Source organism: Mytilus edulis, chromosome 12 (assembly GCF_963676685.1).
Source record: "Mytilus edulis chromosome 12, xbMytEdul2.2, whole genome shotgun sequence".
Taxonomy (NCBI): Eukaryota; Metazoa; Mollusca; class Bivalvia; order Mytilida; family Mytilidae; genus Mytilus; species Mytilus edulis.
In genome coordinates, this window is record NC_092355.1 from 4108436 (window position 1) to 4133618 (window position 25183).

The following is a 25183-nucleotide window of genomic DNA, read 5'->3' on the forward strand; positions in this document are numbered from 1 at the left end:
TACAATATGATCACACCAAACTCTACAATATGATCATACCAAACTCTACAATATGATCACACCAACCTCTACAATATGATCATACCAAACTCTACAATATGATCATACCAAACTCTACAATATGATCATACCAAACTCTACAATATGATCATACCAAACTCTACAATATGATCATACCAAACTCTACAATATGATCATACCAACCTCTACAATATGATCATACCAAACTCTACAATATGAACACACTAAACTCTACAATATGATCATACCAACCTCTACAATATGATCATACCAAACTCTACAATATGATCATACCAACCTCTACAATATGATCATACCATACTCTACAATATGATCATACCATACTCTACAATATGATCATACTAAACTCGACAATAAGATCATACCAAACTTTACAATATGATCATACCAAACTCTACAATATGATCATACCAAACTCTACAATATGATCATACCAAACTCTACAATATGATCATACCAAACTCTACAATATGATCATACCAACCTCTACAATATGATCATACCAACCTCTACAATATGATCACACCAAACTCTACAATATGATCATACCAAACTCTACTATATGATCATACCAAACTCTACAATATGATCATACCAAACTCTACAATATGATCATACCAAACTCTACAATATGATCATACCAACCTCTACAATATGATCCTACCAAACTCTACAATATGATCCTACCAAACTCTACAATATGATCATACTAAACTCTACAATATGATCACACCAAACTCTACAATATGATCATACCAACCTCTACAATATGATCCTACCAAACTCTTCAATATGATCATACCAAACTCTACAATATGATCATACCAAACTCTACAATATGATCACACCAAACTCTACAATATGATCATACCAACCTCTACAATATGATCATACCAACCTCTACAATATGATCATACCATACTCTACAATATGATCATACCATACTCTACAATATGATCATACTAAACTCGACAATAAGATCATACCAAACTTTACAATATGATCATACCAAACTCTACAATATGATCATACCAAACTCTACAATATGATCATACCAAACTCTACAATATGATCATACCAAACTCTACAATATGATCATACCAACCTCTACAATATGATCATACCAACCTCTACAATATGATCACACCAAACTCTACAATATGATCATACCAAACTCTACTATATGATCATACCAAACTCTACAATATGATCATACCAAACTCTACAATATGATCATACCAAACTCTACAATATGATCATACCAACCTCTACAATATGATCCTACCAAACTCTACAATATGATCCTACCAAACTCTACAATATGATCATACTAAACTCTACAATATGATCACACCAAACTCTACAATATGATCATACCAACCTCTACAATATGATCCTACCAAACTCTTCAATATGATCATACCAAACTCTACAATATGATCATACCAAACTCTACAATATGATCACACCAAACTCTACAATATGATCATACCAACCTCTACAATATGATCCTACCAACCTCTACAATATGATCCTACCAAACTCTACAATATGATCATACCAAACTCTACAATATGATCATACCAAACTCAACAATATGATCATACCAAACTCTACAATATGATCCTACCAAACTCTTCAATATGATCATACCAAACTCTACAATATGATCATACCAAACTCTACAATATGATCACACCAAACTCTACAATATGATCATACCAACCTCTACAATATGATCCTACCAAACTCTACAATATGATCATACTAAACTCTACAATATGATCATACCAACCTCTACAATATGATCATACCAAACTCAACAATATGATCATACCAAACTCTACAATATGATCATACCAAACTCTACAATATGATCATACTAAACTCTACAATATGATCACACCAAACTCTACAATATGATCATACCAACCTCTACAATATGATCATACCAAACTCTACAATATGATCATACTAAACTCTACAATATGATCACACCAAACTCTACAATATGATCATACCAAACTCAACAATATGATCATACCAAACTCTACAATATGATCATACTAAACTCTACAATATGATCACACCAAACTCTACAATATGATCATACCAACCTCTACAATATGATCATACCAAACTCTACAATATGATCATACCAAACTCTACAATATGATCATACCAAACTCTACAATATGATCATACTAAACTCTACAATATGATCATACCAACCTCTACAATATGATCATACCAAACTCTACAATATGATCACACCAAACTCTTCAATATAATCATACCAACCTCTACAATATGATCCTACCAAACTCTACAATATGATCATACCATACTCTACAATATGATCATACCAAACTCAACAATATGATCATACCAAACTCTACAATATGATCCTACCAAACTCTTCAATATGATCATACCAAACTCTACAATATGATCATACCAAACTCTACAATATGATCACACCAAACTCTACAATATGATCATACCAACCTCTACAATATGATCCTACCAACCTCTACAATATGATCCTACCAAACTCTACAATATGATCATACCAAACTCTACAATATGATCATACCAAACTCAACAATATGATCATACCAAACTCTACAATATGATCCTACCAAACTCTTCAATATGATCATACCAAACTCTACAATATGATCATACCAAACTCTACAATATGATCACACCAAACTCTACAATATGATCATACCAAACTCTACAATGTGATCATACCAAACTCTACAATATGATCATACCAAACTCTACAATATGATCCACCAAACTCTACAATATGATCATACCAAACTCTACAATATGATCATACCAAACTCTACAATATGATCATACCAAACTCTACAATATGATCAAGTTGATCATACCAAACTCTTTTGATACTTCAGATAATTGGATTTGTTTTAGATAATTTTATTTCATGGTGCAATATAAGAGGAAACATGAATAAATATCAAAGGAATTAGAATGATTTCCAATGAAACAACTTCCACAAGAAACCAAACAACAAAGACAATATCAAATAAAGGTCACATTAAGGCCTTCAACAAAAAGTAAATCCCGTACTACATAGGCAGCTGTTCATGGCCCCGAAACCCTTCTCTTTTTAGTGAAAAACGATGAATAATAACGTCTTATATAATGAATGAAACTTTGTTGAGTTGATTAAAGTTGTTAATTTTTCTCCTCGACAATATCATGAATATCTGTGTAAATTTTGGCAATATCAACTATCGATACATTGTGTGTTTTCATATGGGCAATTATCGCGTCTTTTACCTTGTCTGGTGTGATTAGTTTAAATCAAACATGTGAATAAGCATTTCTCAAAAAGATGTATTCATGTTTAAATCTGACAGAAGTAGAAACGATATAGTTTCAAAAGTAAAAACTAATAAATGACAGATAAGATGTTACATGTTAAAAAAGATATGTGTTTAGGAAATTCATTTAACGATGATAAAACGTATGTGTTATTGATATTCTTGTTATTACATGCTGTTTCATGTATGTATAATCCATATCGCTTACGTCATAATGATAACATAAACAGAATACAACTTTATTGAATCATTTATTGTAAGAAAATCAAAATTTATATTTTCCTGATCATCATGACAGATCTTAATATTTTATCACCCCAATCCATCTTTCCAAAAGGTCTATTAAGGTTTGCATGATAACACAAACTATGATACCACCATGGTCCTTGATAAAAAGAGGCACAATGTCTGTCAAATACGTCACTGTCATTGTCCTTATCTTTGGCACTAAACTTATCTCCATTATGATATTGCAACTTATCCCCTGAAAGTAAATGAAACAAATGTGATTAAAATACAAAAACCTTAATAACACAAAACACAAGGAGTGTGTATTATGTAACTTTTGATCCCAAGTAATAATGTCGATGATATATAGAGACGACATGGACAGTGTGTAATGCAGTTAAAAACTATACGTCGACAAAATACGTTTATGAAAAGACTGCCACTGAATACTGTACATTGTAAGACTGCGCATATTTTAAAATGTCAGAATAATGGTTGACCTGGTGAGTAGCCACGTATCTGAAGAAAAAATCACCATCTATTTCTGTTGTTAGTTAACTTTTTTTTATTTGATTTGTAACAAAAAGCTAAATGCTAAGCAAAAAAACAAAACCAAACGACAAACAATCACGCGATTAATGAGAACGTTGCATGTCTTCGAACAAATCACAGATCTCTTTAAGCTACATGCCATATACACATTATTGGAAAGTTTTCTCGTTGGCAATTATAGACATGTAGACGAAACGCGCGTCTGGCGTATTAAATTATAATCCTGGTACATTTCATAACTATACCACTGATGTGACATCTTCTTATATCTAATTTTACATAAACTTGATAAACCGTTAACACCCTATAATTCTGTAGGGGATTAATTCTATCGGTTTACTTGTTGATAGAAGATATTGAATTTAATGTTATGTTTGGACAAAGATACATCGTATGGATCAACCAATTCGGATGGTGTTCATAAAATTTACGGAGTGTCATTTTTAATCTGTCCACCTCATAACTTTGTTGGAGCAGTTTCTGCGTTAGGATTTACAACAAATACAACAGATCAACATACATACAGTAATATTAGCAATACACAGGGGCGGATGCAGGAATTTTCGAAAGGGGGGGGGGTGCTAACCCAGGGCACCCAGGGCAAAGGGGGGTGCAAAACATATGTCCCGATACAAATGCATTGATCGGCAAAAATAAAGGGGGGGTGAGCACCCCCGGAACCCCCCCTGGATCCGCCACTGATACATTTGAATATATATATTTATTTATAACAATAAACATTGTTGTATATTTATTTGTTATATTAACATGAATAGAAGAGAAACAAAAATACGGAAGAAACTATATTTAGAGTTAAATGTTTATGTATCACTGTGTGGCCCTTGAGAATTGTAAAGAATTTTATAAAAAAGAAAGAGGTAATAATATCCGGTAAGATTTGCAGTACATACTAAATTTTGCTATCAGATACAATAATATTTTATGTTAGTTTTGACAATAAGTATCTGTAAAAAAACAAATGACAAATTGAATTATAAAAATAAATCTTTAAAGGCATTCCACGTTGTATCAAATTGCTTTTGTCTCTTATTTTTGACTGCAATTTTTTTCTAACTTGTACATTCTAGCTTTTCTTTAATGGCACTGATCAGTGAAAGATCTTTTGAAAAAGCATCTACTGTTATATATATATTGTTTCATGTATAGAAATATCATATTATATGGGTCACCGTTTCGAGCTTTTGATATATCCCCTAAAATGAAATTCAACTTATTCAATGGTAGGCTTACCCCACCAGATAAGAACCAATATTGATAAACAATATCTTTTTTTAAAAGTTTGGATAATCTCACAATTCCACAGAATATGTTTAATAATTTCATCTTTTAATTTACAAAAAGTACATAGCGGGTTATCGTTAAGTTTGATTTTACATAACAATTTATGTGTGGCAAGAATTCTATGGTTGATTATGTATTGAAGTCACTGTAGTTTAGTATTGACAGGTCAAAGTAGTTTGAAAATGTCTTTCCAAATGAGATCTTCATCTAATATTTAACTGTACTGCAAATGTCCTGTTGGAGTCACATTGTTACTAATGAGTATTTTGTACATAACTTTTTCTATTTTTAAAAAAGACTTGTAAGCACAACATAACTTATATGTTTTTTTTTAATAATTTCCTGTTTTTTAATACCTTAAATAACACTCATGTATTCCAAAAAAAATATTACGTTGATATCATAACATTGCTGTATGAAATAAAACATCCATTTTCATCTATTACTTCATTAAGATATTGTAAACTATGATTAAACCAATGTTGATAAAAAGAACAGGTTGATTACCAATTCTGATCATTTTGTTAAATCAAATAGGACTTGATAAACAATATTTGTAGTCCCTATTTCTTTCTTTATCAGTAATCATTTCCAATGCTCTGAATACATCTTTCCAAAAACTGTTTTTAATATATAAACTAACTTGTTTGATATAGTGAATTCCATAATTAAAAAGTACATGTAATATTAATATTAATATTGTTGAAAAGTTGTCGCATTGGCAACTATACCACTGATTGAACTTTTTATTCCTATATTTTTGATACATGATATACTTTAAATAGAGTTCATTTAACCTTTAAATTATGTAGCGGATTACTCTTATCGGGTTGCTGGTTGATGGAGGATATGGGAATTAATGTTATATAAAATATTGACGTTAATACTTGTTTACCTGCGTTTCCTGAATAATTATCGACTGTTAACTTGTACTTTGAAGCAGCGTCTCCAATACTGAAAATTCTGTAAACAGCATATTTCTTGTTATTACTTGTATCAACCAAATCTATCCTGAGTTCGTTTTTTCCACTGGCTGTCAGGGTATGCACGTAATTGTTTCCTACATTTACCAAGAAAGACAGTGTTCATTAATAGGAAAAATACACAGACGATACCAATAGGACATTCAGAACTTTTTGTCAACGAAACATGACAACCAAAGACAAAACAAAAACAAACGATCAAATGACCAGGTCCAGTAAACACAGAAGATGTGGCGTTGGAAACTGTTTCTCTCATTATTTTATACGCTATTCAGAACACCGTAATCCTTCTTTATAAATGCTCGGCAAACAAATGTGTTCTGTTTTTTATAACGGTCACATTTTTACATGTCGTCACAATAACAATTTCAGAGGAAAGATAGAAACTAGGACGTCATAATTGATTTCGACAAATGACAAACTGAGATAAAACGATTGATTACATAAACAAAAATAACAGTTATTATTTTTTGTAGAGAAACATGTGAGTGTTTTGTACACAATTAAAAAAGTTAACAGGTTTATAAAACCTTGATAGATCAACAAAATGATCAATATATTGTACGTATAAATCATTCATATTGCATTATTTTCGGTATGATCTTTTAATGCATTAAATAGATTAAAGGAAATCACTAACGTAAGTAAAAAAAGCATAAAATTATGAAACTGGTATCTTAATCTTGTTACTGATAATGAATATTTGATCTGATAGTCTACCATAAAAGTTGTTTTTTTTTCAAATAAGAAATCATATAATATTTTAGTTGAAAAACTACTATTTTGAAAACATGCAATACGACATTTTTTTCCCCTGCGAAATATGTATTTTTTTTTACAATCACGTATTAGAAAAAGAACTATTGTAACAAGGCCAAACTATGAAAATTTAAATGTACAGACCAAACCAGAATTCTCCATTTATGTTACCAAACCCATTTTCACATTCCAACCAGTTCTGATTAAAGTCAACTGATCCATCAAATCTTTTCTGAATAACCTAAATAGTATGAATAAATATGAACTGTGAAATATTATATAATACTAGGTAAACATCAATCATTTTCACTTATTGTGTTAACACATGCATATGTTTGTTTTAAATTGTTACGTTCAAACACATTTGCATAGATACGGTAATTACTATTGGTATACTGAGCATTATAGTTCTTTAAAATGCGAACCGCAATAAGGATTTCATAATATGCCAGTGTTTACTACATGTACTACGTGTCTACTGTTCATCTTAAAGGATTAGAAAAAAAAACACTCATAGAAGGGGAATGTTTATAATGAAGGACGACAAGCTCATTGTTAAAGGAAGGATTATACTGCGGTTGAACTAGTAAAAACGTCGACTTACGATTTTTCACAAACTGTTCAATATGAATTGTAGCTTAGTATGGAATTTTTAATTTTTTTAAAAGCTCCAATCTAAATCGCGGTAGTTATCAAAATATGCAATAAAATACATGTGGAAGTGATTTTGAATAAATTTCTAAAATATCTAGAGAAATTGATTATTTGTGATTATAAACTAAAAATGTAGTCGACATGCTGAGTTTCCTGGCACAAATTGTGAGAATATACATGTCTCTATTTTTTTAAACTGACATTGTCAGCATATAAATCGTGTTAATTACAATACTAAACTAGAAACAAAGTTTGACGTACTGTCCATCCTCCGCCGTCTGTAGACATATCACAATAAGCCTGGACAGATTGTCCACCGTCAGGATATATTGTGTACACACCACTTTCCAGCGCCTGATTGCTGTTCTTTTGTATATCTGTGCAGTCTCTATTGTACACACCACTTTCCAGCGCCTGATTGCTGTTCTTTTGTATATCTGTGCAGTCTCTATTCTTTCTCTCTTGATTTGATTCTGTATCTTAAAAAATAAACCACACGATGGCATCACGATTGGTAATTTGTTAAAACAAAATGTAGTATTTTTGTAATAAAAATAAATATGAATAAAATACACACGCTTTTAAAATTGTTACACGATGATGACTGCTGTACCCATATTTTAACTATTTTATTTATTATGTCTGTTTAGTTAACGCATCAATGTAAATATACGGAATGAGACTGTCATCAAAGTGAGACGGTTAGCGCTATAAAACCATGTTTAATCCACCATTTTCTACATTTGAAAAAGCCTGTACCAAGTCAGGAATATGACAGTTCTTGTCCAGTCGATTTGATGTGTTTTGTTATTTGATTTTGACATGTGATTATGGACTTTCCGAATTGATTTTCCTCTAAGTTCAGTATTTTTGTGATTTTACTTTTTAATTTCATATTTCGTATTTCTGTCATCTCTTCGTTATCTGTAATATCTAGTATTGCTGTCAATATCTGCACATTCATAATACATTTGTTCAATCATTCAAATAAACTCATCATATATACCAGGATTGGAATTTTATATTTACGCAAGATGGGCGTATCGTCTACAAAAGACTCAGGTAGAAAATCCTTAGTATTTCAAAAATTCTAAGTTTTGTTGTCAGTTTATTTATAATTATGAACATGTCGATGACAACTCAAGTCAACACAGAAGTGCTGACTACTGGGTTGGTGATACCCTTGGGGAAATAAATCTCCAACAGCAGTGGCATCGACCCAGTGGTTGTAAATGAACTTATCATAGATACCAGGATTGAAATTTTATATTTACGACAGACACGCGTTTCGTCCAAAAAAGACTCATCAGTGACGCTCGATCAAAAATATCAAAAAGGCCAAATAAAGTACGAAGTTGAAGAGCATTGTGGACCCAAAAATTCCTAAAAGTTTTGTCAAATACAGCAAGGTAATCTATTCCTATTGAGGAAGAAAGTCCTTAGTATTTCAAAAATTCTAAGTTTTGTTATCAGTTAAATTTATAATTATGAACATATCAATGAATGCTCAAGTAAAAACAGAAGTGCTTACTACTGGGTTTGTGATACCCTCGGGGAAATAGATCTCCATCAGCAAAAGACTTACCAGTGACGCTCGAATTATGCTTCCCTTCATGCAAATTTAATACATGGCCCTTTTCAAATTTTCTATTCGAGCGTCACTGATGAGTCTTTTGCAACGAAACGCACGTCTGGCGTAAATATAAAATTTCAATCCTGGTATATATGATGAGTTTATTCATGATCTTTTTTAATGTGCACACATATCCTGTTGAATGATTAATATACATTTTGCGTCGAGTCATGAGACAACAAATGTAATGCATGTTTAGGACGAGACTATAAGTTAAGCATCATTTAAGCCATAACAATTATTCTCTCCATTCAGACATTCGCTTTTGATAGCTATATTTTTTTTTCATTTTTTTAGAATTATGTTATTTTAATTTGTCGTTGAGATTTTAGTCAATGGTAACACATTATATGTAACGTCACTTGTAACCTGCATTTTTGATTGGATAAAAAAGCAACTGTCAATCCCTATCAATTAAATTTGCGTTCAAGTGTACCTGCCACATGCAGGATTAAAACTAACAACATCAGTGTTGACCATCGAGACCCCTGGGTTCCGTTCGCCAGGAACGGTGAACAGATGTTTTAAACACAACCGATGGCCATTGCAGTTTGCCAATTAAACTGATCTTCAGATATAACAAAATCGATCTTTTAGATTATTAATTTAATACTAAACAGAACACAATAAATTTGCGGAAAAGATGGTATGCAAAAAAAATTTGAATACCAAACTGCTATAACATTAACAAGATGTTGTTGCTTGGAATTAATTCAAACAAGATGACATATTATGATTCTTGTAGAATAAATTTGATACTGAAGTTTATTTTTCCAGAATTTGAAATATAGTTTGCACATATTGTTATGAAAGGGCATACATAGACAGTGGACATGACGTAAGTATCTTCTCGGCCATATGTTGTTATGAAATGTGACTACCTAGACAGTGGTTATGGTGTAAGTATCTTCTCGAACATATGTTGATTTTGAGGTTAGAGGAAATAGAAAAATACTTCTATGCAATTGGCATAATTATAACTTGCTACTTGCATTTACAATTCTTAAATAAAGTCACAGTATTAAAAGCACTATATAATCATAAAGCTACTCTTGTATGTGCAAATGTGTAAGACAAACATTTCAACCATTCAAATGAATGCATTGTATATATCACTCAACAACTCCGATGTATACAGGGTAGGGTTTGACGCCAACAAACTAGTTTAACCATGACACATTCTGTATTAGAAATGTTCACCATAAGCCGATAACGAAACTGAAACTGAAACCGATACCGAAACCAAAACTAATAGTGAGGAAAATGGAAAACGTTTCTAATTTTGATTAACCCAGGAGTAGATTACCTTAGCCGTATTTGGTACAACTTTTTGGAGTTTTGGGTCCTCAATGCTCTTCAACTTTGTATTTGTTTGGCTTTTTAACTATTTTGATCTGAGCGTCACTGATGAGTCTTATGTAGACGAAACGCGCGTCTGGCGTATAAATTTATGATCCTGGTACTTTCGACTAGTAACTATCAACCCTTTAAATCCTTTATATTGTTTGAAATTTGAATACATTATATAAAGCATTAAATCAATGAATAATTCTCATGAATCCATAAAAAGCAAAGTAACATTCAACCATTATTAAATACACTAATTCAAGAAATCTAAAATTTAAGATCCTGATACAATTTATTTATGATGTACATTAATCATAAACTTTAGGAGGGTTCGTCGCAGGGAAGAGCTGCACATAGTTCTACAATAGGTGCAATATCATTCTGACTATTTCTATAAAAAGAGCCTTTTATTTATAAATATTTCTTATCTTATAGAATGTTCTAAATAAAATCTTCTCGTAGACAAATTTGCGTTGATCGACGATTATAGCATTTTGATTGCGTAGCTGCCTTACATTATGTGGTGTTGCATTAGGATGTTCAGATGGATATATGGTATCGCCAAGAAATTAAAAATCACGAGGAAAAGGTAATATCTCGCGTGGAACGATTACATCCATATTAAAATGGATTGGGCTCGAAAGTCTTTTCTACATCCAATGAATTGAGAAACTATTTAAAAATTATAACATGTCTCTATTCATTTCAATTTGACCTCTTTTTTTTTGTTAAAAAAAAACTATGGTTGTAAAGTCTCAATATTATTTTGAAAATCGAATATAATTATATCAAATAAATATAAGCGTTATTGTTCATCATATTTTAGATATTTCCGATAAAGCATTTAATGGAATATATCCAACACTTATGGAATCAATAAGATTTTGTTTGGATGCAAAAATTCATGCAGACCTTTTAATATGTTATATATCGAGCGCACCAGGTTGAATTTATATTTCAACACGAATTTGTTAACATGTATAAATCGTTCAAAATGACCTCGAAGGTTAATTATAAATTAATTCCTATTGCAAATAATCTTAATACTTTCGTAATTTTTTATCTGTCAATCTTGCTGATCTCGTTTTTGTTTAGTTTCTTCTTTTTCTTTCCTGAAGTACACTGGCAATTGTAAAATATTGCACCTATTCTAAAATTTTGGTTCTTACTTTCGACGAAACTTGTTTCGTAATTAATGCATACCATACATAAATTTGTATCTACATTTTAATTGTATACTACTTGGATTAGTATATTTAATACTCGTTGAATTTATTTTTTTGGATAGATTCGTGCAAGTTGTTGAATGGAAGTCATACTCCATCTAGTGTATAAATATTCAAATTTCAAACAGTATAAAGCAGTAAAAGGGTTGAACTAACTAAACATTATATATTTACGATTTATCTCACTACTATTTTTGGTTTCGGTTTCGGTATCGGCTTATGGTGATTATGTCTATTAAGTCTCAGAATTTTACGTCTTCAATAATCTACAACTTTATACTTGATTTAAACCTTTAAACGTTTTTAATTAAAGCGTCACAGCTGGGTAGCGGAACCACGCGTCTGGCATTCAATATGGTAAGCCTGGTATCTCTCATGGCAGACACACATGTTTGGCATACAACATGTTTAGCTTGGTATCTCTCGTGGCAGACACACGTGTCTGGCATACAACATGTTTAGCTTGGTATATCTCGAGGCAGACACACGTGTCTTGCATATAACATGTTTAGCTTTGTATGTCTAGTGGCATACACACGTGTCTGGCATACAACATGTTTAGCTTGGTATCTCTCGAGGCAGACACACGTGTCTGGCATATAACATGTTTAGCTTTGTTTGTCTCGTGGCAGACACACGTGTCTGGCATACAACATGTTTAGCTTGGTATCTCTCGAGGCAGGCACACGTGGTTGGCATACAACATGGTAAGCTTGCTATCTCTCGTGAGTTCTCTTTTATAAAACCATCCTCACTATAGACACCGACAACATGGGCATAGCAAACTAGATGTTTATATAATAACACCGTAAGATGGGACCCGAGGGACGTCAATGTTATACAAAAAATCAATTAACCAAACGGGAAAAAAGTTCTGCTTTTTTATCAGTGTTTCAAATTTGAAACGGGTATATAAAAATCCAATAGAGGACATATATTGCAGTTGATATCTGAATATCTAGATTTAGGTTTCTGTAAAGGAGTTTGTCCGGTAAGGGCTGATTTGGTCTCAAATTTCAGGTTGATCTGATGAAAGATTTTGAAACATTTTAAACACCTAAGTGTCTACTTCAGTCGATTCAATTAGGTTATGTGAGATATTTGAACTCATTTTATCACGAAATATGCTCAAGCTTAAATATGAAAATTATAACAAATATTCCATAAAGTGTTACTTTTCAGATGATTCTTTTTTTGTTGATCAAAAATGAAAATGGCCGCATCCGTGTTGACTATAAACCTTTATATATGTTATGAATTATCATCAAATACAACTTTTTTTTTAAACATAAAGAAAAATGCATATGCGGCTCCTTTCGATTTTAAATGCTAAAATGTCGAAGATTTCAGTAATCGAAATGACTTAATGATGCTAGTTCCCGGTATATGTGCATTTTATTGTCAAAAACAGCCGATATTTATGTGGCAGACGTATTCTTCTTTTTAATAAATAGTTAAAAGTTTACATTTTAACAATTTTGTAAAACTGATATATTTTGGGACCAAAAAGGATTCTTACTGGACCTACTCATTTTGAAAGAATATTTAGAGAACTCGTTATTTAACGAAGCGGTATTGATAGTATAATATCCTGTAGTTTCCAATATGTCGAACTAGAACTAGTTCTGTCTTACTCATCTTTTTAACACATTTAGGCGAGATGTCGATGATTTTATTGAAACTAATTCCAAGGGCCTATTCAGGAGTTAAGAAGAAATAAGAGAATAAGTGGAAGATTGTATATCACACTCCATAATAATTCGGTGTTTTCCCCCTGTAAGTTATCTTTTGACTACTTTCCTCATGTTTCTGCTTCCTTATTGTGATGAAAGTTAAGAATACAAGCTTCTGCATCAATCGAAAGTAATGCATTTGGATATGATCCTTGCGTGCACAGAAAAATTATATGTAGATCTCCAGTGCATTTACGTTTTTATATTTGTTAAAAGTAGCATGCACGAATGTAAAACATAACATTGAATGTCTAGTACATAAAGTTCTAACTGCTAACACATGTCGCTATTGAGTTAAGACATTACGAATGAGAATATAAATACATCTTCTCATGTTTATACATGTAAAACAAACCTTTGAAAGTAAGTTATCGAGAGAGATCATCTTTTTAGCATCCTTGTTGAAATTAAAGAAAATAACAAAGTAATATTTACAGGATTGATTGACAGTTACCTTAGCATTATAAAGTTAAGCATAATTTATTCTATCAAAGTTGAAAACCAATCAAAATATGACAAACGTTACTGAAAAAGTTGGTTGAAAAAATGAAACTTATCTATATAAAAAAATTAGTTCATCTGGTGACAATCATTTAAAAGAAAAAAATGAATGAGAATATATGATCGAGTGAATTTTTTCCCGCAGTCGTTGTTTGTTAATATTGTCCACCTGTCACAGTTAAAGCTGATATTTGAAAAAAAAAACAAAAAAAAATTGAAATAAGTACAACCGAACTTTAAAACCAAATATTTATATTTATGAAAGAATTTAGTAGAGGTTTTAAGTAAGTTGTGGGTACTAAATCCCTGACTGATTAATTTACTAGAAATACATAGATTACGTTCATTCAAATCAAAATCGTCACAACAGACACAGGCATAGCAATTGAGTAAGATGTTGCCAAAGAATCATCACCATAAAAAAAGAGAAAAATAACAATAGGGAACGATAAATCATCCCGTTGTAAATATTAAAGTGGAGTTTCCCGAGTAGAACTTAAATATCTTAACCTAGGACATCACCGTTATTACCGTCTAATTTTGATTTATTAGGTCTTTCCACTTTTCCGTGGAAAGACCTATTGGATTTCTTCTGATTATTATTATTTTTTTTTTTTTTTTTCTTCCGCCTAATTTTTTTCCTTCCCTGTTTTTTTGTTTCGCAAGATGTCGCTTAGATTTTTGGAACATGATATCGAACAGTTTATACGCTTTTGAAACCAACTCTGCTTAACCGAATACTTTCCCAAATAAGAGTTATCTCCCCAAACACTGTTTTCCTTGTTATCTCTAAGGCTTCGCAACCGTATAAGAAACCGACAAATTTATTTTTCCAAATTGCTCGTTATATCCTCAGGATGTTCTGTTTTATTTTGACCGAAGCCGTATATAGATTCCATATGAGAGTTATCCCCCCTTTTATGTTTGATATAAGAATATGCATTTCTAAATGGTAAACCATAAGTGATAGAGACCTAGGGTCTTTTGATTTGAGATCCTTGGTCCAAAAAAATGAAAATAAGGTCAAGGTCAAAGGTCAAGGTCATATTATAAATTTTGATTTTGGCTTATTTTCACTTATTTTCAAAAGCCGTATAACTTATCGACAAATTATTTTTACTAAATTGTTAGTTGCGACATGTCGTAACTTATAAATTTTGGTTGAAAGGGTACGTAGACAATAAATGGGAGTTTTCGCCCCTCTTATGTTTAGAATTATGCGTAAAGTGATATTACTCATGAACCATACATATTAAGGAACTAGTATCTTTAGATTGAGATCCTTAGTCTATGACCTTGGAATTGAGGTCAAGGTCATAGGTTAATTGGACGTTCTAGATTTTGACCTTTGCTCCAAATTCATATTTAGACATCATCAAGTCATAGGAACTGACATATCAACTGAATTTTTAATATTTTCACATCAAAATATGTTGTAAGTGGTGGAAAGACCATCAATGGTTCTCTGAACAATTGGTTTTTAATTTAAAGTAAGTTTCTTTGGGTAAATTTTAGCAGTTTATTTTAAAATATTATTGATTATTTAACAAAAAAATATCATCAAGATAACGGTAAGTGTTGTTGAATGTATCAATCAAACTGGTCGTTGTTGCGGTTGGGCATACATTTAAACTATGATTCATAACAGTATAAAAACAATAAATGAATGATTATTTAGAGTTCTCCTTTGTATTATGCTTGCTTACAAATTTATCACGAAGCATACCTGGTTTGTCAATACAGTCTGTAATGTTGTCCTCGGACCTTTGTAACTCTTCTAACTTGTCGACATCATTCCTCAGATGGTCTATAGTTTCATTAAGATGATTAATCTCCGCGTTAGTATCAGTCAGTGCTCGTTTCTGTTCGTTAGTGTTTTCATGTAACACGTTGATATCACATGACAATTGACGCCTTTCGTTTTCAATTTTATTTGTCAGAAACTGATTTTCACTTTTAAGTGAAAAAATTTCGTTTTCGTTTTTAATAACTCTTTTCAGTAGCTCATGCATATTGTCTTTCAACACATTAATGTCCGATTGGATGTTCCTCTTCTCCTTTTTGACCGCTTCCACAGCACTTTGTGTACTAGGACCAAACACATCACCGTTGCAGATACATAACAGAAAAGATAATATCACTACTACCATGAACTCCATTTCAAAAACTTCTTCTTGTAAAAATGTATTCAAGATTTCAAGAACACGTAGACAACTTATCTGTTTGTGTCAAAATGAACCAACGATAGTGTAATGACTTAAGGGGAGGGACAATATTATATTACAATTAATGCATTGTATTATATTTTTTCCTCATATAAATATTTGAGAAGCTGAACTTACACAATGCTTTTTGTAAGAAATTTCCTTTGTTTGAAGGGCGTCCTTGAAAATTTTACACTGAGAACACTTTAAAGTATTAATAAAGTTATTTTGGTGTTATTTACAAAATAGCTTGAAATGGTTTGTTTCAAAAAGTAGCTTTTTAAAGTAAATTATACATTTATACATTTATGTTAACCGTTGTTACACTAAATTCACTTAGCAGTTTGTAAAATGCTGTAATTTTCAACAATCTACTATTTTATTTGATTACTTGTGAATTTCAAGGATAATGATTGACGGACATTAACATTTACCCTTCTGAAGCATCGGTGATTTACTCCTGTTTTTCGTTGATTTTAAGATATGCTCAGTTTATTTCTTTTTCCAACATAGTATTTTTTCATTAAGTATTGTTTGTCTTGTTGACGTTTTTCTTTATTTTTTGTATAATTGCATTTGTCAGTTCTTTCGACTTAGAGTTTAATAATCGATTTGATATCTCTCGCCTCTGTTTCAAAATGGAAAACAAAAAATGGAATAATTATAATATATAAAAAGGCTAATTGATTTGCAGCTTAATGACATATAAATCCTTGACGTAGGGATTAGCCAGTGACACATACAATGTATGTTACGTTTATCAAAAAAAATAATAATCCTCACTAGACATGAGCAACCTGGACATAGTGAACTAGTTGGTATGTATGGTAACACCGTAAGATTGGGCTAAAGGAACGTCGATGTAAAACAAATTCAAAGGGAACAACAGTCCTGCCTTTTTTAGTAGTGTTTCCGGTTTGAAGCTGGTATAACTAAATCTAATAAAAAGACATGTATTGTTGTTGATATCTGATTCATTTAAAAGAAATTTCTTTGTATTAATTTTAGCAGAATTTTTAGAGAAATCTTGAATATTGAACGAAGCAGTATTGATATCATAATATCCTGTAGTTGTAACATTTAAACATGTCGAACTAGAACTAGGCCTGTCTTACTCATCTTTTTAACGCAATTAGAGCGAGGTGTTTGAAATCAGTTTCAAGGACCTATTAAGAGGTTAATAAGAAATAAAAGAATAAATGGCAGATTGTATTTCAAACACTTCATAATAATTCGGTGTTTTCCCCCTGTAAGTTATTCCTTTTGACTTATAGGTTTTCCTACTTCCTTATTGTGATCAAAGTTAAGAATACAAGTATCTGAATACATTGAAAGTGATGCATTCGGACATGATCATTACGTGCACAAAAAATTAAGTTGTAAATCTCCAGTGCAATAAAGATTTTATATTCGTGAAAGGTAGCATGCACATCATGACGTTTAGTATGTGTTGTTTGAGAAAAGCGGTTAGTGTAATTGCATATATTTGACCCCTCCGTCATGTTAAAGGAAAAGTTGAAATGACTAAGGAGACAATAAATAAAATTGAGAATGGAAATGGGGGATGTGTGAAAGATACAACAACCCGATCATAAAAAACAACAGCAGAAGGTCACCAACAGGTCTTCAATGTAGCGAGAAACCATGTTAAGAAATTAAATTATATGTCAATTTTCTGATTACTAATCAATAAAATTAAAGTTACGTCGTCGCCACTAATATCTGCCATAAGGATACACACGTGTCAATCGACTGTAAAATAGACCACGTGATACCATACTGAGAATAAGGTATGTTAAACAGTTACTAACAATCGAATGTTGACCAACTTTTGAAGATGGAGTAAAGTACAAGCAACCGTATATAACTAATTTTTAAGTAACATTTATTGATTACGTAGAAAAAGAAAGATGATACACAATTTAAGATGACCACTTGAACTCTATTAGAAGTGAGATTGGGTACGTGTCCATTGTTAGCTTTCCTGTTATGCCTGAATTACCAGCCATGCGAATCCTCCATCAGTGAAGATGATGAAATTGGGAATATGACACAATAATATAATTACATTAACTTATGTTTCATGTGTTTATTCAGATAAAATATCGTTGAAATTTGATTTAAGAGGGAGAGCAATTGTTTTGCATCTTCGTTGAAATTAAAAAAATCTATCAAAGTAGAACATCAATCAACATAGGACAAATGGTAATGAAAAAGTTTGTTATAAATTGAAACTCACCTTAATAAAAAAATGTTTATCTATTGGTGACAGTCTTCTTTCAACAATTGGAATGAGACTATATGTTCGAGCGATTTTTCTCCCCGCAGTCGTGTGTGTGCTATTATTGTCCTCATGTCACCACTATAGCCATTTTTTTTTAAATGAATTAAAAGGAAGATTTTCTATCCCGTTTAAAATAAATTTTCTACATACACAACCAAACTAGAAAACCAAATCTTTATATCTACGGGAGAATTAAAGACCAAACAGCTTATTCATTTCTACCAGTGATTTTTCCTCCTTCAAATTTTGTGTGAAGGTATTTCATGATTTGTGGAAAAAAATATGATGAACAAAAATTGGGGTCACCGACTTAGTTTTGTCACTATAACAACATCAGTTACGTGTTTTCCAGAATATTAACATAATATTTAATTGGTATCTTAACTCTCAAAATAATCCTTTATATCAAACCTACAAGCGTAATTCTGTTTCACGTTAAACAGTAGATTTGTATCTTTCAAATACAGGTTCAAGATTTTAAGACTCGTATTGTTTTGATCTTTAAAAATATGATTTATTTCATTCCCGCCAAAAATAAAACTTAAATATGAAAAACGTTTCCAGTATTTAAAATCATCGACCAGTGATTTCTTCATCAAAATTAAAGAAGGAAAGTGCCTCATGTACTCTTCAAATTCAAGCAACAAAAAACTGTATGTCACCGACCTTACAAAAAAGTTATGAGTAATTTTCATGTTTTTTTCTCGTTCGTTTTGAAGAAAAGAGTTGTCTTTCTTCGGAACATTGAATCTGACGTCATAGTACAAACTTTCCTTGCTGGCGGACTATTTGAAAAAAAAATCGCAAATTGGACCTTTGAAACCCACATTTAAATTTCCAAGAATAACAACTATATTCACCTACTTTATTATCCGGTATTACTTGGAGCTTAAATGCATGTACTAGTATCGAATTTTATTATATTGTTGCCGCACAATATTAACCTTCAGAAACACCATTCGTCGGAATGCAAAATTGTTTGAAATAACCTTTCACGCCACTTTTGTTAGGGAAATCTGTTTTTGTCATCTGCCCCTCATTAGCAAAACTCTTGAAAATAGAAATGAAAGATGGCACTGGCTAACTTACAGAGTATTTGACTATATCAAATTAGATGTGTGGGTTTTTTTCGCGTCAATTTCAGATGTTATTGTTGTTCCTACCTCACGTGTTTTTGAATAAACCAGACAGTGAATATATTGGAGAAGACGTTGCTAAGTTGTAAAACTTGTGTCTGATCCTTTTGTCATTTTGAACAATAAAATATGTTTAAACTATAACTAGTGAATATAAAATACAAAAAGTTTTAAATTCAAAAAGTAATTTACAAATAATTTTCCGTTAAAAACTACAAAGTAAAATTTCCCCAACAGGATAAAATATTATGAATCTAAATTGCTCATTTTCGAAATAAAAACAAAGACAAGGTTGTTGCCGGCATTGAAAATCTGAAATTTGTTCGCAATCTTTCCGGTCATAGTTGTAGCTTAATGAAAGGGAGCAATTTTTATGTTGTATATTATTCTTATATAATATAAATATAAATTCAAAACAATAAAGTTTTAAACAGAGAAAATTTTGATTTTAATTCACATTCGCTGAGTATTAATTGTATTAATAGGTTTTGTCTTACAGCTAATTTCCTAATGCATGTAAGCTAAAGCTTTGATTGGCTTCCTTGTTTTGTTTGTATAATCAATGTTTATTCATGCTTTGTAATTAAGATTGAAATCTTCATATATAGGTATGTAAACCTGTATTCATGATATTTAAATTCTGTTTGAAGTTATCAAAATATAGAATTATACAAAATAAACAAACAAAGCAAGCAAGCTAACCAAAGTGTTAGTTTAAACATATTTATTTATAGTGGATCGGGAAACAAGTTTTGCAACTTATATTAATCCTTTTCCACTTTGTGACAAAGTGTTGCTCTAACCACATTAGGAAATTAGCTGTAAGCTTCAGTGAGATCAGGAGAAAATTTTATCATTTCTCCTTAAGATAATTTGAAATGAAACAAATGACAAATGACAATGAGCCTTTGTCATAATTTTATTTTTACTGTAAGATTTTGTCAAATAAGCAGAATAAATAAATAATTTTTAACTTATTTGCAAGATCGGACATTTTTTTACGAGAATCATTCAGACATCAGTTACATGCATACGTTGTCAGTATGTCAAAACTTCTTGGAATAATTGTTTATCGGCCTAACCTTCTGAATACTCAATTTTTGAAAATTTTGAAAAATTGGCATTAAAATTAGAAGGATTAAGTTTTTAAATTGATAAGAATTCAACATCATCAAAAACTACCGACACCAAAAACTTTAACCAAAAACTTTAACATAAAGCTGGACAGGCGGACGAACGAACGGACGCACAGACAAGAAAACATAAACATAACTTTCACCTATCTAATTAACCTGTACACAATCGGCGAAAAATTGGAGACAAAATCTACGAAAGTGAAAGAATAAAAAAAAATGAAATGCAGATCGCCGCAAGATTAAGACATAATCTACGCATGTGAAAGAATAAAAAAATGTGCAAATCGGCGCAAATGCAAACAGTCGAGATCAAAATTTATCTTTTTTTTACTTTTATTAGAACGAAGGTTAAATATAGTGTAGTATCTTTTGTGTCCTTTTGTTTTAAATTTCCACTAGATATCAACGCGAGGTTTAATTCCTCCTGTCTTGGGAAACGTATTTTTAAGCGTACACCATGTTGGAATCCCTTAAAAACGCTAAAAAGGACGTGATAATTTGACGTTTTTTTTATTAATAGAAACAACGTGATAGAGCTTTTATGTCACTACCAAGTTGCGTTAGTTGATGCGCATAAACAATAGGCTGTTTGGTCTTTAAGTAAAGGTTTAAATAAAATGTGGTAACTGCATCACTAATTTACCAGTAAATAAAGGCAACAGTGGTATACAACTCTTCAAAACTCGTAACTACATGGACAAAAAACAATATCGGGGAAACAAACTAAAACTAAGGGAATCGCATTAAATATAAGAGGAGAACAACTACACAACATTAAAATGTAACACGTAAAGAAATGGACTAAGCATTAGACAAAATCCGATGAGAATAACAAATTTAACATCAAAACCAAATACATGAATTTGGGATAGTAAAGTACTGTGACACGTCATAGTGATGTGAATTCACACTTAGATATAAGAGAAAACAAACGACACAACGGAAACACAACGTTAAAATGTAACACACACAGAAACGAACTATAGTATAACAATGGCCATATTCCTGTCTTGGTACAAGGTATTTTTAAAGAAAAAATGATATGTTGAACCTGGTTTTGTGGCAAGCCAAACCTCGAACTTTAATGGCAATGTTAACTATATCATTAAAATGACAACATGATATTACAGCACTACAATACAAATTAATAGGAGAACATATTAGCCAGACATAAAAACACATGAATAATAGCTAACAAAAGGCATTCGGTTTAAAATTCAATACGTCAGAAACGCGCCTCGATCACACAAGACCCACCAGTGACTCCCAGATATAAAAGCTCGAAAGTTTTGAATCTAACTTCAAACGTAAAACATCGTACAGATAACGTTGAACAAAATCAAATCTAATAGATGAAGACGGTGATTAATTTTCTTTACCGTAACACATGAATATGATAGAAAAGACGTCAACACATTTGACAAAATCCGATGAGAATTACAAATATAACATCAAATTAAATACATGAATTTAGGATACATAAGTACCGTAACATGTCTTATAGTAATGCGAATTCACACTCAGCAAAACAGTCACAATCGGGAATAAGTCACGTTCGGTATTTAAAAGATTAGACGACGTAATGACAAACCACAAATTGTTTTTGTACTCGTAGGAATCACAGTGTATGTCCAAATTCAGTAAAGACCCGTTTAAAATGCATTTCATTGATATATCCAACAACAATTATCGATATCTTTATCTTCATGATATTTTTTCGTTAAACGGTGTTTATCTATTAATACTCAATCTCTAGGCCGGTGTTTGTTGCGACGTTTTTGATTTTAATGAACGTAATCTCTGTATCGACGTCCTTTCATTACATCGACGTCCAAATATGATGTCACATCATCAAATCAAAGTCCATTTTTAACTTCTCTAATCGACGTCTGAATGATTACTGGACTTACACTTATACATGTTCATATGTTGTAGGGTTCAAGATATTGACAACTTAATTGTGAAACATTTATATATACTATTGTTTAGATTTTTTCTGGTCTCCTGTCTTTTTCGAGGTGTAAAGGGTTTTCATTTTCCTGCACAATGTATCTTCCTAATGTAACGTAACAATATCTTGTATATCAACATTTTGCATATATTGAAAATGAGATATTTATTTAATTGTATTTAACATATTGTTACAGGCGGGCGAGTAGGGGTCGAGTGTACTTTTAATTCCGCATGATTGATTATTGATAGTGTTCCTTCACTTAGTCTTGTTTTGAATGTGGTTTGTTGACTCCAGCATAATCATATATAAAATGATGAATCCAGCGTAAAAGAATGACTTTTATTCTTGTCCAGTATGCATATATATATATATATATATATACAACTCGTCTAAACATCAACCCAACAATGTTAGATCTGTAAATTTGCTTTCGCAAATTTTTGGTTCTTCCCTCGCCGGGATTCGAACCCATGCTGATGTGATATCGTGACACCAAATAACCTGCACTGCAGCCGTCCCGCTAGACCACACGACCACCTGGGCTGAACCAAAAATTTGCGAAAGCAAATTTACAGATCTAACATTGTTGGGTTGATGTTTAGACGAGTTGTATATACATTATGTACACAGCCATGCATCACCATCATTGATGGCGATCCGATGGATACATCTGTTGTAGAGTTGTCACTGACTCAGACGTACTTATATATATATATATCAAACGTCTGAATAATAGTCAGCGATTTTTCCCACGTGGTAGCTGGATCGTTACAAGTAACGATACATGTACACAATAAAATAAATTATATAAACGCATAAAAAGTGTACATAACAACACCAATGATATAAAAAGGAACTATAAATGTAATTATTTATAAATATTTCGGATAACAGATATCCTTCGTCAGTCAGATTCTGATGTTAAATGAATCATCTTTAAGTCTTCTTAGATTAAACTTTTACTAAATCTTGAAATTTATACAATAAAAAAGGCAAACCGAACATCAGTTAAGACGCTTGCACCATTCTAAAAATTTGTTGAATATGACATAGGTTATATGACTAATTACATCAGAGAGTTCAAATATATGCTTTAAATAAAAATAATAATGTGCGATGTGAACTAGCACAATTTTAAAGCTTTAACGGTGTCGATATTATGATGTTACAAGAAAGATTGCGTCAATAAGAATTCCAAATAAACAGCACTGAACGGACTAAATTTCTAAATATTTAAGATTTGACAAATGTAGTGTAGTTACATAAGAGTCTGCGATGTTTAAAACAAACGGCCGTTAAAATATAATAACAAATTTTGACTAAAGTAAAATAATTGGACGTGGCTTGGTACTTATACATCCCTCAAAAAATTAAGCAATTTAAATTGTTGTATTCAACAGATTTATTTTAGAGATGAGTAAGGTAAAGAAATAGAAACGGAGACTGTAATAATAAGTAATATAACCCAGATGTGAAGCACTGCATGGTGTCGAACTACATCTTTTCATTTATCCCATTTGGTGCCAAAGTTGTTAATTTTCTTATCCAAAATCTTTCCCGAGTAAGTCTATCCTTCCTAGACCAAGCAGAGTTGTGGTCAATGATAGTAATGGTCAGTCGATTGAGATCTGCCTTATTGTGGCCAGGGGATCTCAAATGTCGACTAAGAGGGAGGTCTGGCTTGCATTGGTAGTCGCTACGATGACCGTTCATTCGTTTGTGAAACGGCTGTTCTGACTCGCCTACATACTGTTTACCACATTTACACTGTAGGAGATACACAACATTTGTAGTCTTGCAATTAACATTGCAAAATATGGTGTATTCTGTACCAGTGGAGTGACTGTTAAAAGTCTGGGTATCCAGTATTTGTTTGCAAGTCAGACATCGTTTGTTTCCACAACCCTTACAAGAGCCCACTGACAAAGAGCCTGCTTGAGAGGTTAACTCAGCTCTCACCAGCAAGTCTTTAAGGCTTTTGGGCCTGCGGAAAGCCAGTACAGGTGGCTCGGGAAAGATCTTGGATAGTTTAGGATGTTTTTCGATATCTTTCCAACTTTCGCGGATAAGGTGAGACAAGTTGTCAAATTTTGGATGGTAAGTCAACACAAAAGGCACCCTCCTGTTGACCTTTTTGACTTTATATTGTA

At 31.8% G+C, this 25183-nt stretch overlaps 1 protein-coding gene across 1 annotated transcript in view; it reads right to left on the reverse strand.

Moving 5' to 3' along the window:
- LOC139499497 (fibrinogen-like protein A) overlaps nucleotides 1–16530 on the reverse strand; it is a 34442-nt gene extending 17912 nt beyond the window's left edge. Inside the window, exons 1-4 of the mRNA XM_071288198.1 lie at nucleotides 16046–16530; nucleotides 8141–8358; nucleotides 7370–7466; nucleotides 6379–6543 (exon numbers count right to left, since the gene is read on the reverse strand). Coding sequence (XP_071144299.1) covers nucleotides 6379–6543; nucleotides 7370–7466; nucleotides 8141–8358; nucleotides 16046–16478 — 913 coding nt within the window. The 5' untranslated portion in view covers nucleotides 16479–16530. The remainder of the gene's footprint in view (nucleotides 1–6378; nucleotides 6544–7369; nucleotides 7467–8140; nucleotides 8359–16045) is intronic.
- Between the last annotated feature and the right edge of the window lie 8653 nt (nucleotides 16531–25183).